Source organism: Callorhinus ursinus, unplaced genomic scaffold (assembly GCF_003265705.2).
Source record: "Callorhinus ursinus isolate GAN/ISIS: 27379988/994484 unplaced genomic scaffold, GSC_fseal_2.0 scaffold14, whole genome shotgun sequence".
NCBI classification, from domain to species: Eukaryota; Metazoa; Chordata; class Mammalia; order Carnivora; family Otariidae; genus Callorhinus; species Callorhinus ursinus.
The window spans coordinates 34,288,544-34,304,590 of NW_027397076.1; the positions used below are offsets into that span (position 1 = coordinate 34,288,544).

The 16,047-nt window shown below is 41.5% G+C and overlaps 1 protein-coding gene across 2 annotated transcripts in view; it reads left to right on the forward strand.

Annotated features, from left to right (window-relative positions):
- PTPRR (protein tyrosine phosphatase receptor type R) overlaps positions 1–16,047 on the forward strand; it is a 240,815-nt gene that overhangs the window by 149,761 nt on the left and 75,007 nt on the right. For both annotated transcript variants that reach the window (XM_025882873.2, XM_073900670.1), the window contains one exon: positions 2,559–2,821. In XM_025882873.2, coding sequence (XP_025738658.2) covers positions 2,559–2,821 — 263 coding nt within the window. The remainder of the gene's footprint in view (positions 1–2,558; positions 2,822–16,047) is intronic.

Below are 16,047 nucleotides of genomic sequence, written 5' to 3' on the forward strand. Positions count from 1 at the left end.
CTCCTGTCAGTTCAATTCATAAGATCCATTTCTAGTTATACTCCCTATGTGCATAGTCCTTTTCCTTAAAGAGAGCTTTCAATCCACAAAGAATCAATTTGGTGGTGTTAAACCTCAGTGGTGAGAACCACATCTGCCGCAGACTCTTTCAGAGTCCATCTTTAAGAATTATGGCACGGCGAAGAGAACACCAGAGGTAACGTAAGGTGGTGGGAAGTGCATGGGTCTGCGAGTCAGAACTGCCTTAGGGCCTGGGTCTGACCCGACTGGCTGCTGGCTTTGGGCAAGCCATATTATTCAGCTAGACAGCAATTTTATAAATGTATAATTAGGTCAGAAAGACCTTTAGTGACCATTCAAACTCCGATTCCCTCCGTATCCCTAATTTAAAAGTCACTTAATGTACAGTCATTCCTATTTCTTACCTCTCTGCCCAAACTTCTCTCTTCTTACTATAACCTGAGAAGTTGGATCTGAGACATAATTAAATTTCATCGTTGCCCTATTTTTACATAATTCCAAAGCTCCCTTTTCTATCACAATTTCTAGTTCTTCAGTTCTTAATTTTGAGTCATCTTTCTTGTACTTGGAGTAAATTTTTTTCAGGAAATGTACACAGGTATCATATTTCCTGAGACCTTATGCATTTGAAACGTTCTTCCTGTTGGTTTCATTCACACGAACTTCAGTTTATCAAGGTGTGGAATTCATGCATTTTTTGCAATATGCATTTTTTTTCTCAGTCACAAAAACTGCTCCGTTTTCTCCTCACATTTATTCTTCTTTCAAAGGACATACTTTTTAACTGAGAACTTTTTTTAAAAAAGATCTTATTTATTTATTTGTCAAAGAGAGAGAGAGCACAAGCAGGGGAAGCAGCAGGTAGAGGGAGGAGCAGGCTTCCCACGGAGCAGGGAGCCCAGTGAGGGGCTCGATCCCAGGACCCTGAGATCATGACCTGAGCTGAAGGCAGATGCTTAACCAACTGAGCCACTCAGCCATCCCTAACTGAGAACTTTTTTCATTCCATATCCCTAATTTCGTAAGAACAAGGGTGCAGTTTATTTTGTCCAGAACAGAATACTCTGGACCTCTCACGATACATGACATTAGGTGGGCACCGAAAATAGTTCTGAAGACTCACTTCTCTCTCCTTTAGTCTGGTTTATTGTTTACAGTGACTTTTCTCTGACAATTTGGTCCACAGAGTGTCCCAGCAAAGTCAGTCTGATACCTTTAAATGTTTAAAAATGACAATCCTACCGTTTCCGAATTGAACTAGCCATTCCAGAAAGGGGTCTGAGAATGGAGAAAGTGGTATGTTTGCATTTTCCTACATGCATTAAAAATTTAAAAAGGGGAGGGGTGCCTGGGTGGCTCAGTCGGTTAAGCGTCTGCCTTCAGCTCAGGTCATGATCTTGGGGTCCTGTGATGGAGCCCTGCATCGGGCTCCCTGCTCAGCAGGGAGTCTGCTCCTCTACACCTCCCAGTCTTGCTCTCAAATAAATAAATAAATAATCTTTAAAAACAATTTAAAAGGGGAAAGAGGTTAAAAAATAAAATTCTGGTTATCCAAATTATCCTTGGATAGGTGCCCTAAATTTAATTTTTTGAAGAAGTTACCAGATATTCAAGTTACTACATGACTAGTGGGGATATTTACCAACACAAGAAATTACGATTTATAGGGGCACCTGGGTGGCTCAGTCCTTAAGCGTCTGCCTTCGGCTCAGGTCATGATCCCAGGGTCCTGGGATCGAGTCCCGCATCAGGCTCCCTGCTCAGCGGGAAGTCTGCTTCCCCCTCTCCCACTCCCCTTGCTTGTGTTCCTTCTGTTGCTGTGTCTCTCTCTGTCAAATAAATAAATACAATCTTAAAAAAATAATAAAATAAAAAAGAAATTACGATATATAGCATAACAATTTTTTCACTAATTTTTTTTAAGATTGTATTTATTTTTTGACAGATAGAGACAGCGAGAGAGGGTACACAAGCAGGGGGAGTGGGAGAGGGAGAAGCAGGCTTCCCGCGGAGCAGGGAGCCCAACACGGGGCTCGATCCCAGGACCCCGGGATCATGACCTGAGCCGAAGGCAGACACTTAAAGACTGAGCCACCCAGGCGCCCCTTTTCACTAATATTTTATAAGATTTTCTTCTCACATGTTGTACTGGATGCAGAGGTCTATTTCTATAAATGTCATAAGCCCTTATTTCATGGCTATTCCTTCGATCAGCCTTCCCTTTCAGTCATTTTTAGTAAAAACTTGCATGTGAATCAAACTGACATCTGGCACTTTTATAAAATTAGCCAATTTTCTTTTGAATATATATTTGAGGACTAGATTCATGGACATATTTATTTAATAACTAGAAATACCAACTATATCCTTTTTGAGAAAAATCTCGGTACCACACAACTGAGAAATCATTCTAGAAGGCTTTGCTTGGGTATATTATCATTAAACCTCCATTTTAGTTTGTCTTCTGGGTTGGGGTGGAGGAGATCATATTTTGTTGTTCAGTGTGAAAAAACAAGCCTGTATATCTCCTTCTATAGATTCTTTACAGATTAAAAGAAAAATTTCAGCTTTCCTTGCGACAAGATAAAGAGAAAAACCAGGAGATCCACCTATCGCCCATTGCATTACAACCAGCACAGTCTGAGGCAAAGGCGGTCAACAGCATGGTCCAGCCCGAGCAAGCCCCAGAGGTGCTGAATGTGGTTGTGGACCCGCAAGGCCGGTACACTCCTGAGATCAAAGCTACCACCTCTGTCTGTGCTTCTCCTTTCAAAATGAAGCCCATAGGACTTCAGGAGAGGTAAGAGCTTTTCTGTATCCCGCTACAGGTTGCTTTTTTTTTTTTTTTTTAAAGAATATTCACCAATTAAAAATGATAGAAGCAGAGATGATTGGCATCTTGGGTAAAATTGCTCACCACCAAAGGGACACCAGGAGGAAGTAGTCTTTCTTGTCCCCCCAAAGAATCTAGCTGTGTTACAAAAATCTTTTAGTTACATCAGATTCTGTTTAGCTAGTGGAGACCCAAGCCACAGTCATCTTCAACTCCAGGACAGCTTCTGTAATCACTTATTGGGTACATTTTGAGGGCTGCGGATGTAATACTCTCTTCTTTAATTGTCGTCAAAACTCTGGTAGGCAGAAGGACTAGAAATAAACTTAGGGTATTTCCTGACAAAGTCCACATTGTTTGGAGTAAGGTAGAAACGCTCAATGTCACAGATAATTTTTTTTATAAAGTTTTCCCTCTGCTTCCTTTGAGCAAATGAACAGTAAATATCTCAAGATCCATGACATTGTTTCTGTTGCCTTACCTGCCTTTGCGATGTACTTATGCTGACATTCTCATTTAAAGCAAAGACAACATGGGGCGCCTGGGTGGCTCAGTCAGTTGAGGATCTGACTCTTGATTTCAGCTCAGGTCACAATCTTGGGGTCCTGGGATCAAGCCCTGTGTCGTGGTCCATGCTCAGCGGGGAGTCTGCTTGAGGATTCTCTCTCTCTCCCCCTGCCACTCCCCCAACTCATGCTCTCACTCTCTAAAAGAAGTAAATAAATCTTTTTAAAAAAATAATAATAAATAAAGCAAAATCAACATATGAAAACCAGGATATGCAAGGTATATAAATGAGGGGCTAATTCTTTACTTCCTCAAAATATTAAGTAAATCTTCCCCATAGAATTTCTTAAAATAAGAAGCTTCCTGTTTATATTTAAAATATAATTGATATTATATCTAATATTGCATGTCAGGGTAGTGGGGAAAGTGAGAGGCTTTCAAGGTACACTCCCTGGTTCATTCTCCTCTTACTTTCCTATATCTTCATTTTCTATCACTGTCCTTTTTGTTGCCTTAGGTTTTTAGATCACATCTCTAAATTTTTATTATATTTCCTATAACACACACACACACACACACACACACACACATCACATCCCTTCAGAAAATATAAGAACTTCAGAAGACAAGGTGGTGATTCAAATTTTTTTGTTAAGTATTACCAAAAAACAGTGAATGAAGTAAAAAGAAAGGTATTGTTGCAGTGATCTCCAAAGTCCTGTAAAGGGAGAACATCTGACCCCGTAACAGAAGAAGAATGGAGAGCAATCAAATCTTCCTCATCCCCCAAAATACTAGTTGGTTTCCGGATGGATCCATGTGGGTCTCCAGGTACCATTTTCTTAGTTGGGCACCACTACATTGCTGTCTTGGGCTGTAGATGAGATGGAACTTTCTCCCTGAGGCCAATCAGGAATCGAGAGAACTGGATGCCAGACCCAGCTCCACCATTGCTGAATTCAGTGGTTTCATGTGAGTCATGCACCTATCTGGGCCTCACTTTCCTCATCTGTGATATGAAGGGGTAAACTTGACTTCTTTGCTTCCTTCAGGCTCTTTGTCTTTTGTCACCCAAATTAGTTTTATACATTGATGTTTGCTTCAAAGAAAACCTTAAAGCAGGTGTCTGGGCATTGGTGATGTACCAAGGGCGGGGTGATCGAAGAGATCTGCTCAGATGAAAGCAATAAGGTGGTCATTTTCTATAGATGATTTAAACATGATAATAAACCTACCTAGAAGTCAGACTAGCTTTTATTACCATCATGCACCACCAATTCTAAGCAAGGCCAGCAGTTAAATCCCCTAAGGAATGCCTACTGCCAGAATTTTGCCTTTTGTAGGCCGCTGCTGGGCGTGTTTGAATTTCAAAAGCATAAGGTTAAGTATCTCTTTCTTCATTTAAATAGAGTGAATGTTTGAGAAGGGAGAGTACCGAGACAGTGTCCGACTCATCTTTATGGTCCACATGGGGAACTCTAGCAAAGCCAGGTGTGTAATCAGTGTCAGAGAGCTTCCCTGACATCTGGTCTATAAACTTCCCTGGATCCCCACCTATCACCTCCCACTTCCTTCCCACCTCAGAGAAAGAGAAAGCTACTCTGTCCACAAAGGCTCCTGGTCATGCCCTGTCAATCCTGATAACTTACTCCATCAGTTTTCCTTCTCTTTTTTCAACTGTGCCCTCTTTGCTAATGCAAAGATTGTAAGAATGGTATCAGGACTAGCTTGCGTTACATATTTCACATGTATTATTTCATCTTCCTGCCTGATCTAGTCCTCTTCTTCCATTCCGACTGTATACTCTTCAGATTCATCTTGCTATAACAATATCCGCATTAGATGACTCTGCTGTGTAGAAGTCCTCAAAAGCTTCCCTGTGCCTGCAGGCTTAAGCACAGACCACCTCGCTTGGCCTCGGAGGTCCTACGCCATTGGTCCCTGGTCCTTCTTTCCAAATGTGTTTGCCACTATCCCCAAAAATAAACCTTCCATTCCATCCACTCTGTTCTCCAGGGTGCTGGGTTCCTGTCCACATCTGCATCTTTGTTCATCTGGTCCCTATTCTCTCTCCTTCTACTCCTTCTTCTTCTCCATCTATCTCTAGTCTCCAAATCCCAGCCCAAACTTACCTCCTACCATCGGCTGTGACACCTATCCATATCCACGTGGAGTCTTCACACCTCTGAATTCTCAGATGTACCACTCCCCTAACAGTGATTTTCATTAGAGCATAATTCAGAAAGGGACTAAAACTGGTTTTCAAGTAGTTTGTCCTATCCCTTCACCAGCTTGGAAGACCGTTAAGGACGGGTGCAAGCTCAAGATACTCTTGTGTATCCCATGGTTCCTGTGACCCTGGTACACTGTAAACACTACAAAATTATGGAGTTAATTAATTAATGTGCATTTGCATCTGGAGAGCTCGTGTATTTCCAAAGAGCCTTCCATAAGAACAAATGGCCTATGATAAACTACAGAGCTGAGTCTCTGTGCTAATGTTACGTCTGACATTCACTGAGTAAGCGATTCAACATGTTAAGTCCTTTGTTGCGTAGTTTTCACAATGTACAAAATAGGTTTGATAATATCTGTACTGCCTTTTTTCAAAGGACATAATAAAATTAACAATCAATAGAAAATGGCATTTTGTCTGCGAGAAGGAAAAGGAAATCTAGTATTCTTTGTGTTTTGTTCTATGATCCCATTCCATGAGCCTATACTAACAGGTCAGTTACATTTTTGAACCTGGGAGAGTTGAAACTTTTTTTTTTTTTTTTTTACTGAATTGATAAAGTTGAGCCTGCCATTTGACATCATAAATATTTATTTTATTTTACTTTTTTCATAAATATTTTTTAAACTGTCAATTGACTTACAGTTTTTCTCATCCTATTTATGAATCTATGTTTATGAACTTGACCACCTAATGTAATTATCCGATTAAATCTACTCTCATCTAACAAATGAATTCATTTCCCATGGGGAGTCCATGAATTGAAGAGGTACATCCAGAGGCCTGCCCCACACCTATTGCGTGTAAAACTTGGAAGTTGTTTGTTCACCTTTGGTGAGGAGGGCGGCAGGTGCCTCGCGCAGCTCTTGTGACAGTTAAGCTAAACAATGCCCGTCCCGTGGCTGGCACAGCAGGAGCCATCGCTAGCTCCTGTTCTCTTCTCTTGCCACATCCCTGTCCTCCTCAGAGTCCCTGCTTGTCACTCTCAAGGAAACTGTGCACAAGCCAGGTTCCAAATGTCCAGTAAACCAAAGATCACATTCAGACCCTAGAAGGATACGTTTTCTTCTGTTGGGAAAACAGAGGACTTGTAAATGTGAATTCCTGCACATTTCCCCTTTAGGCTACTGTGCGACAGCCAATTTTATGGAAAGGAAATTAATAGGCAGACAGGGAAATTCACATTATTTCCTCATTTGATTTTTCATTAGGAATAAAAGTGAGCAAGGGCAGTTAAGGAAATGTCCATCGCTGTGATCAGTTAACGGGCCAAGAGAAATACGGCATAATGGAGGGTTTTTTTTTATTGCAGCTGAAGCCTCCACAGGCCTCCAAGGGTTGTCAATACCCGATGAATAAACATTCTCTAACTTCTCTTAAACTGTACCTTAATATGGTTTATTTTGGTCCATAAATACTGTGCAATGATGATGTAACACCCAGATGTGTGATTTTAAAGGTTTTTTTAAAGGCTGAGCCTGGGAGACTTCTATCAAAGCCAAAAAGATGTCTGCTATAGTGGAAGCAATGAAAACATGAGCCTGACCAAGAAAATGTTGAGTATTCTACACCTAAACAAAAAGTTTTGTTTACTATAATTTCCTCCAGGCAAGGTGGAATGTTCCGACTTCTGTCCCCTGCTCTCCCTAGTGGAGAAACATTTCAGTGCTCAGAAATTTTGACTTAGAAGATACCTAACTGCTTCTCAACTAATCTCTCTTTGGGAAATACAAGAAAAGGAAAGCATATAGAATAGACACAGCTGAATATCAGGGTACAAAGTATACAAAAATATTCTGGAAATTATAATCTGTATTCATGAAATAGACCCATCAGTGAAAACGGAGCCAACTCCCTCACTTTCTGTCTAGGGAAACGGAGACCCAGAATCTTCTCTTTTAGGTCTTGGGGAGAAAAGCCTAGCCTGGGACAAGGAGTCTTGTCCAAGTGATTTATTGAGAGGATGCTCTCAGGAGAAGCCTAAAGGGAAGTAGGGGATGCAGAACAGGGGAAAAGAAGCCGAGCAAAGAGGTGGTTTCAGCTGACAGCTGATCGCAGCCTGTTCACACAGGGAGCTCTGAAACTTGAGTGGTACCTCACGGAACAGTTGTTGCACCTCGAGGCAAACAGGATGGGCATCTGTACCCCCATGTCAGCCAACCATTGACTGCAGGCCATCCCGGGGACGGCAGAAGCATAACTTTGTAGGCACCTCTGGCCTGGGCCACTCCCATCAGCCAAGGGTGATTCTCCAGAGAAGCGGCGCCTGTGTGCCATTCACATCCAACACTCGCAGCGTGGGGGCGGGGAGAGGGGCAGGGCCGCAGGCTGGCGAAGGCGATCTGGGTGGGGCACCAACCACTTTACTACACTGGCCAAAGGTGACGACACTAGTTACAGCAGAGCTAGGTTTACACTCCAGGTTTCCTTGATCTTTCCTGTGATACACAAACCAGGTAGCCTCCTTCTAATAAACACCCGTCGTTCTGAGGGAACCTATGACCCAACACCACCGAACACTGTCTATCACCCACGACTCATTTTTTCAGCCTGACAATATGGGAATCATAGCATAACACATAACAAGCAACCATTTAGAAGTTAATCCGAATTTAATTCCAAGTAACATCAATCAAAACAACAACTCAATAACGTTTACTGACCCTTTACATGCACGATCTCATTTAATCCTCATAAGGGACTTATTATCCCCTCCTTATGGTGAGGAATGGACGCTCAGAGAGTTTAAGTTACTGCCCAAATAACATAATAGTAAGTTACTGGGCTTGTGAGAGTGACAAATAGAATTTCAGCCCAAGAAATTTGGCTCCAGAGCCTGTACTCCTAACAAGTACTATACTGGAGTGGGGGGGAGGGGGAGGCGTGGGGAGTGCATTCCTATATTCTATGGAAAATCAGTAAAAAATAGATTACAAATCAATGTCTAAGTAGGTATATTATGGAGTGTCACACTGTTATTCCTCTTAGCAAATTTCATGCTTGGCTTTCAGCATGTTTTTCGGATCCCAAACAAGTAAAATTCCACGTTGTGAGGTACATTTAAAACACACAAGTGGAGCACCGTCTCACTCCCAGTGTCGCTCACTGCCAGTCTCAGCCTTTCCTCCATCTGGTTGTTCCCAGACACCGGGTGGATATCCAACATAAATCTTCATATAACCACTATGTTCTACCTCCTCCTAACTGACACAGTTGATAGAATTTTAAGCTTCCCTTATTTTTGATTATCAGACCCTTATAAAGTACTGTTATGGGGATGTCCAGAGCTGGGGAGGCCTTGGAAATATGCACAAGCCCTTTGCTTACAGTGAACATTGAACTCTTTCATCTTTATTTGCAGGATAGGCAATGGTTGCATTTTTATGGAGGTGTGTTGGGATTCTGAAGGGTTAGGAAAAAAAACTTTAAAGCATTCCTTATTTAAACAAACATACACCAGGATTTAGAAAATGGAGGCAGAAGTTTTGAAATCTCCTCAAAAATTAATGGCAAGTCATGAGACAAAAGGTGATCATGGTGAATGAGAGAAATGACAGGGGATACAACCCAGGGTGAAAAGAGCAGAAGCCAAGATCTACTTTGAAGGAATTAAAAGTAGTAGAGTTCTGGGGCGCCTGGGTGATGCAGTCAGTTAAGCATCGGACTCTTGGTTTCAGCTCAGGGTCCTGATCTCTGGATGGTGAGGTCGAGCCCCAGGTCAGGTCAGCACACAGCAGGGAATCTGCTTAAGACTCCTCCCTCTGTCCCTTCCCCAGCCCTGCACACACGTGTGTGTGTGCACGTGCGCATGCTCTCTCTCTCTCTCTCTCTCTCAAATAAATAAATCTTTAGAATAAATAAATAAAAGTAGTAGAGTGAGTTCTGTCAATAAAAGGTAAAAATTGGCCACCACTTGTTGGCGAACAAAGACCTAGCTTCTCTCCAAGCAGACCGAAGTGTTTGAGCCCTGGGTGGCCCCTGGTGGAATCACAAGGAGTTTAAGTCCCACTGGGTCCCCCTCTCTGTGTCTTCCACCAGACCACCCATGACCCAGGCTCCTGCATCCTGAGATTCAAGCAGAAAAGGTTTCTCAGCTTGCCATCCCCACCCATCTTTCAACACCCGTTAACTTGCAGATCTGATCCTGGACACTGGCTTCCAGCTTTACTAGGTGATCTCCGTTTCCACTGCCCTGATGGGGGGCAAAGCCCAATTCTTTTCTGGGAACTCTTAGAGCTATTCCGGAGGCTCTGACCTATTTTGGAGTAAATTAGGCTTATTTCCCCTAGCTGCATAATGTTAGCATCTCTATAGAGTTCTCCCTTGTCCTGCCCCTAAAGAAGAGGTTGTTGCGGTATAATGTTTTGAGGCTTACTAATTCCGCCAACCATGATCAAATTAGAGTTTTCCTATGGAGAGTCCTAAATGCGGGGCTTTTTCAAATGCGATTACAAGTCTTTGCTAGGGGACCATGTTCCAGGTCTAGATGTACAGGTTGACAGAATTAGGTGAAATGGCCTTTTTTGTAGAAGCGTTTTAATCAGGGCAGGCACAGACGATTCCCAGAGTACGTCTTACCTCCTATTTTGAGAGAGACCACCTCTGAATTTTCGTTACTGTGTCAGGGGATTGTTTTTTTACCTTGCAGGCAGACGGTTGCTTTTGGAGTTCTTTGAAATGTGTCATAAAGCTACAGCTCACAGTTCTGCTCTGTGCATTTTCTGGACTTCTCGAACATTGTTTTCCTACGAAGTGATGCTCTACTCTGTTCTCATCAGATTTCGCCAGCTATTGATAACATGACCTCTATAGCAAACACTGAAAAATCACAGATTACCCACAGCAGGTGACTTTAGCAAAATTATTTTTCAACTGATGGATTTGGGTTTTTTTGTTTCTTTGTTTTTTGTTTTTTTTTTTTTAACCTGGACGTATATCACAAACGTTAAAATGTCATTTCCATTCAGTAATGCCTCCTGATTATCTGGATGTAATTTAAACAAGGTGGGAGGGCTCTGTTCTCCCATACATTCTGAAGCCGGCCTGGATGAAGCCTATCGTAGTACGTGCAAATAGTACCCTCTAGTGGAGAACTGCATGTTGAGGCCATTATTAGCCAGTGTCATCTAGGGAAAAGGAAGCTCATTCTTGTTTCTGTTTAAAAAAAAAAAAAAAAAATCCATAATGACTTGTAATGTCCTCTCTGCCAGGTGAGGCATAATCTTGTTTGGCAGATACTTTAGGAAAAGGTCTCGGTGTAGTGATGCAAGAGCTGTAACTTGAGAAATAACAAATTGGTATGAACACTTCCCATTTGAAAATGATGTGCTTTCTAACAATGCTTAGCATCCAATCATTTTCATTTCTCATTCAATCCACAAGTAATTTTAAAGACAATGGGTCAAAGGAAATTAATATTGTCAAATGTGGATTATAATATATAAATCCTTTTACTCAGGAGCCAATTTTTATTCTAAATCAGAGGTTTGACTGTGAGCCTCGATAACTCTCCCTTTTCCCAGGCCCAGCCATCCTGCCTGACCCACCCCTCAGTCCCCTCCTTTTCTCTCTTGATGCTGATTTCCCCGCATGGTGGGGTCTCTAGCACCATGCCTGACACATACTACCTATGTTATGAATATTTGTTAAATTTCGATATGAAACAAAGGAACAAGTCCTTAAAATGAGCTTAATTTTATGGAAAAAATTACTTCAAATACAAAGCAAAACAGATGATCCCTGTCATCTCCGCGTTGGCCTACAGATGTGGGTCTCTGGTGCTGGAGGGTCGCCTGGCCTCGTTAACCACCATGAGGGGAGAGTCTGAGCTGCTTTCTTTGCATGTCCTCGATATCACCCTGCACCACTAAGGAGAGCCTATAACAACCCTTCTTGCCCTGCTCTCAATATAGTTTCCTGAATGATTAGTTTTATTCTTGTTATGTTTTATTTGCCATTGCCTCTTGACTTCTACAGTAGTATTTTGCGACTAAATCCCCATTCAGAAGAATATTCTTCTTTTGATAGAAACAAATAAGAATTTTAAATCCACTTTAATCAATAATGATTGTAGGAATGATTAAGTGCTATGACAGTGAATACATTAAAAGTATGGCAAAGACCTACCACAGCCTGAAAGAACTACCTCAAATGTGTATCCTTAGCCATGTGAGGTCTCCAATGGGTGCTCAACACTGCTCAGAAAGATGTTGCTTTTCTCAGTTAGCTCTTTCTCATTGCCCCAGGCAGTTTTTCCAAATTTGCTCTGCTCTCCTTAAATTCCCTTTCCCCATCCCATCCATAGAAAAAACAAGACCTCTGTGAATAAACTACCTCTACATCACCTCTCCTCCCCTTCCCAGACTCCACAAATATCTCCTCTCTCTCTCTCTCTCTCTCTCTCTCTCTCTCTTTCACCCCCCCACACACCCCACACACACAAATCAAATCTCCTAAGAACTCATTTATCTGTTTCCTTGCTTCCTAGTTCCACACATATAGTAAGTGTTCTTAAATATTGGCCGAATAATACAAAGTTAGCCTTACTCATCAGAGTTAGATTTACTCATCTGTTTCAGTTCTGAAATGTCCATTTAGTTCTAGAAAATCCCAGCACATGGAAAACTTCTCACTTGCCATTTCATTCCTGGGTGCTTAATTTCTCCAGCCCCTTTATGTGACCAATGAGTTTGGAAGTCTGCTCAGCTTAATATATAAGTCTTGTAAAATTAAAGAGATTCTATCCTGAACCTGTTATTACAGCATAGAAATGCATCAAGACCCTCAGGCATGAAAAATCATGTATCTGAAAGATCTCATATATATAAAATAATGGTTTAGAAATCTAAACAGAGATCTCAAATAACAAGATGGCAGATTTTTCCAGGTGAGGCAAGACTTCATCTTAGAATATCCTGTAGAGCTTCGTATGGGGTAACTGTCCTTACTCTTGTCTTTACTTTCCTAACCGCATTTTAAAATTTCAGTCTTTTTAAAAAAAATACTCCTGAAAGTTTTGCAGAGGGAAAGTCATCCCATCCACCTTCTTGATTGAGGTGATCTTCATAATCTTGACCGTAACAATGATGGCTTGATTTTCCATCACCGTTTTGTGGAACAGAGTATTTTTTCTCTTTTTAAACCAGCCTTTATTGTGTATTATGTCGACTTTAAAAGCATTTTATTGCCCACTCTGTCCTCATAGTTCATGGAATGTTAAATGTATTGGAGGTGGCAATTAATAGAAAAAAAAAACAAATTAATAGAAACAGGTGCTATTCTAGCCAAAAACTGGGTACGGGAAGGGATTTGATGTTAGAGCAGTTCAAAGTAGAGTGCGTGTACTTCCGGTTCAATCGGTGAGAATCAAAGAATGTAAGCAATAAAGCATTATGCGTATACCAGATTGGGGGAGGAAGGTCTCGTGTATTCTGTTATTTGGGCAGACTGAGTCTAAGAGCTTGGTTGATAGAGATTTTGGAAGCATATATACAGAGGTATTATTGGAATAATTAATCCCTATTAAATGTGAAATCCTTGAGAGCAGCGAGGGACATGCTCAGGGACATGCTTAAATATTTAAGAAGTGGTGACTCCCCCAAGTTTTCTAATTTCTAATTTAAATATCTCCTACTAGATATGCCCTGTAGGGGGTGCACTGAAACAACAGTGTGCCTTAAAAGTGAAAACCTGGCCTCTCTGTGTGTGACAGAAATTCCCAAGTGTGGCTTTACATCCTCTGCAGCGATTCCAGTAAAATCTAAGGTGGGGACAGTGTCTCATGAAATCTTTAACATGCTGTTAATAAGAGTCTCCCTGAAGTATGTTTACTTGTTACATGTCATTCAGTACTTTTAGCCCCCTAGGGGTGAGAGGAGAGGCACAAAATCAAGTCGCATTAGAATATCAAGATCCTGAAAATATCGATAATGAGTAAAATCACAAAAAACAGTAAAACATGGCTTAAACATGACCCCACACTTTTTTTTTTCTAAATCATTATTATTCTTCAGAATGCTAAACTGTGTACTTCAGTAGAGTAAACTGTAGACTCCTTGGGTTAAGGATATCTTAACACCATTGGTATTCTTATCGCCTATCAAGGTACCTGGAGCACATTAGACCCTCATAAATACTTAATCCCTTCCCTCATTCCCACTCAATGTTGGTGGCAGTGGTCGTGATGGGCATGGCGAGAGTCTGGAAGCAGGTGGTGGTAATATATTAGATCCGGGGGCTTCCTAAAAAGTCAATCATGCAGCATTTTAGAGTTGAGAGGAAACTTAACAGCAGTGGCCCCTAAACCTAATTTCCCATCCAACTCCCCTAGGGAAACTTTGTAACATTTCTAAACTTTTTCTAGATAGAAACATTTCTGGATAGAACTTTTTCCCCCCCATCTAGATAGAATTTCTAGATAGGAAATATTCTCGATAAAACTCAAAAATTTAGCCTCAGTAGCTCTAGGGAAGAGTTGAGGAGATAGATACTGATATAAATATATAGATCTAGATCTATACACATGAGAGATATATACTGATATACACATATGTATTTTAAATATATTCATATACTTAAATTCATGCATATAATCTAACATAGTCTTATATTTAACTGCCTATGGATGTTCAAATATACTTAAATTACTATCTTTTCTATTTCTATATGTAAATTACTTGCATTTGAGAACCACAGTGTGAGTGGTCCTGGCCCATGTCCCAGGGATGTTCCTGTAACTCTGCAGCTGGTGCAGAGCCTCTGATGTGGAAGCATTGGGCACTCCCCTTACCGGAAGCAGAGCCCCTGAAACTGAAACCACTTGTCAGTTGCAAAGCTGGAAACTCTTCCAATGACTGTCAAAAGTCCCTTTCACTTTTAACCCCACCAGCTAGTCCAACCTCTCTTACCTGCTTCCTGAACACAGGGTTCCTGAGGATGGATTTATTACTGAAATTATTAGGATCACAAGATGCAGGCACTGGAAGTTGACCCCTTCGCATTTTACTAATGAAGGAACTGAGACAACGTTAACCAACTTGTTGACGAAGAACGGTAGATCCTCTGGGAACCATTGGTCAGCACTGGGTTATTCAGCCAAAGCACTGTAGTTGGATTGGTAGCCAGCTCTAGATTATTCCACATTTCGATCTAAATCAGTGGTTTTCACCTGTGTCCACACAAGGCCTCGGGGGAGAGCTGGGCTGGTGGGGCCTGCCCTGCTCCGACTCTTCAATGAGCACAAGTCTCCACGCCCTTGTTCTGCTATTGGCCTTGCAGGAAGGGTTTTCTTTTCTTTCTTAACCAGGAGCCCCCAATTTTGAAAAGAGTTTCTTTTTTTAAAATTTTATTTATTTATTTGAGAGAGAGAGAGAGAGCATGCACATGAGCAGGGGGCAGAGTCAGAGGGAGAGAGAGAAGCAGACTCCCCACTGAGCAGGGAGCCTGATTTGGGACTCGGTCCCAGGACCCTGGGATCGTGACCTGAGCCAAAGGCAGCTGCTTAACCGACTGAGCCACCCAGGCGTCCCTGAAAAGAGTTTTAAGACCACAGTTGTTTCCTCAGATAGGCTTGCTCAGGAGAAACCTCTCAAGATAGAATCAGAGGCCTGAGGGGGAATACGGATCACGTTCTGTTCTGGTACACGTGTCTTCCTCATGCTTCAGCAGTCGTGTGCAGAGCACATCCATTGCCCTGTTTGGAAGCATTTTTCATGAGACTCTTCTAGTGCAATTCCTCTGTATTGATGCAGTGAAGTAGCTACACCACCTATAATTCCCCTCAGTGGATCTGAGACATCTTTAGGGTTTCCTAGGGCTGTTTATCACAAATATAAATCCAAAAATAATTCCTAGAAAAGCCATTGCTTACTCTCAAATACATTTTTCATTGACCATTTGGAGCACCTGATCACAAAACAAAAGTGTCTGATAACTTCTTTTAGCAATTCTTTTATCGATTTTTCTTGTATAATTCTTTACAGAGTAACTCTGCTGTGTTACCTATTATTTATGCTTAGAAGTTAATCAAGAGCTTATGTCACTGACTCATTGTCACCTAACTGACCATGGGGAGCCATGGAAGGAATATAGGGGGCCTGCCTCCAGACCCTAAGCTGTCAACCACTGAACATACATTTCTAGGCCCTTACATTTCTACCCAAATTTGAAACCTGATTTTTCCCTTAAAACGTCTTACTTGCAGTTGGTACATGATAGATATTTGTTGCACTGAATTGGATTTTTTGATGAAATTTTCTTGAATTAATTTGACTGAAGTATAAGGAAAAAGATTATGCAGATGGAAAACGAAGAGGAGGAAGAGGGGAAGGAGAGAGGAGGGGAAAGAATCATTCTTTCTTGGGTTTTAGCTTGGGGCTTCTGGATAGTCTCCCACAAAGACAGGTTGCAAACATCGCCTCATCATGACCCTTCTGTGATGTGAGGCTACATA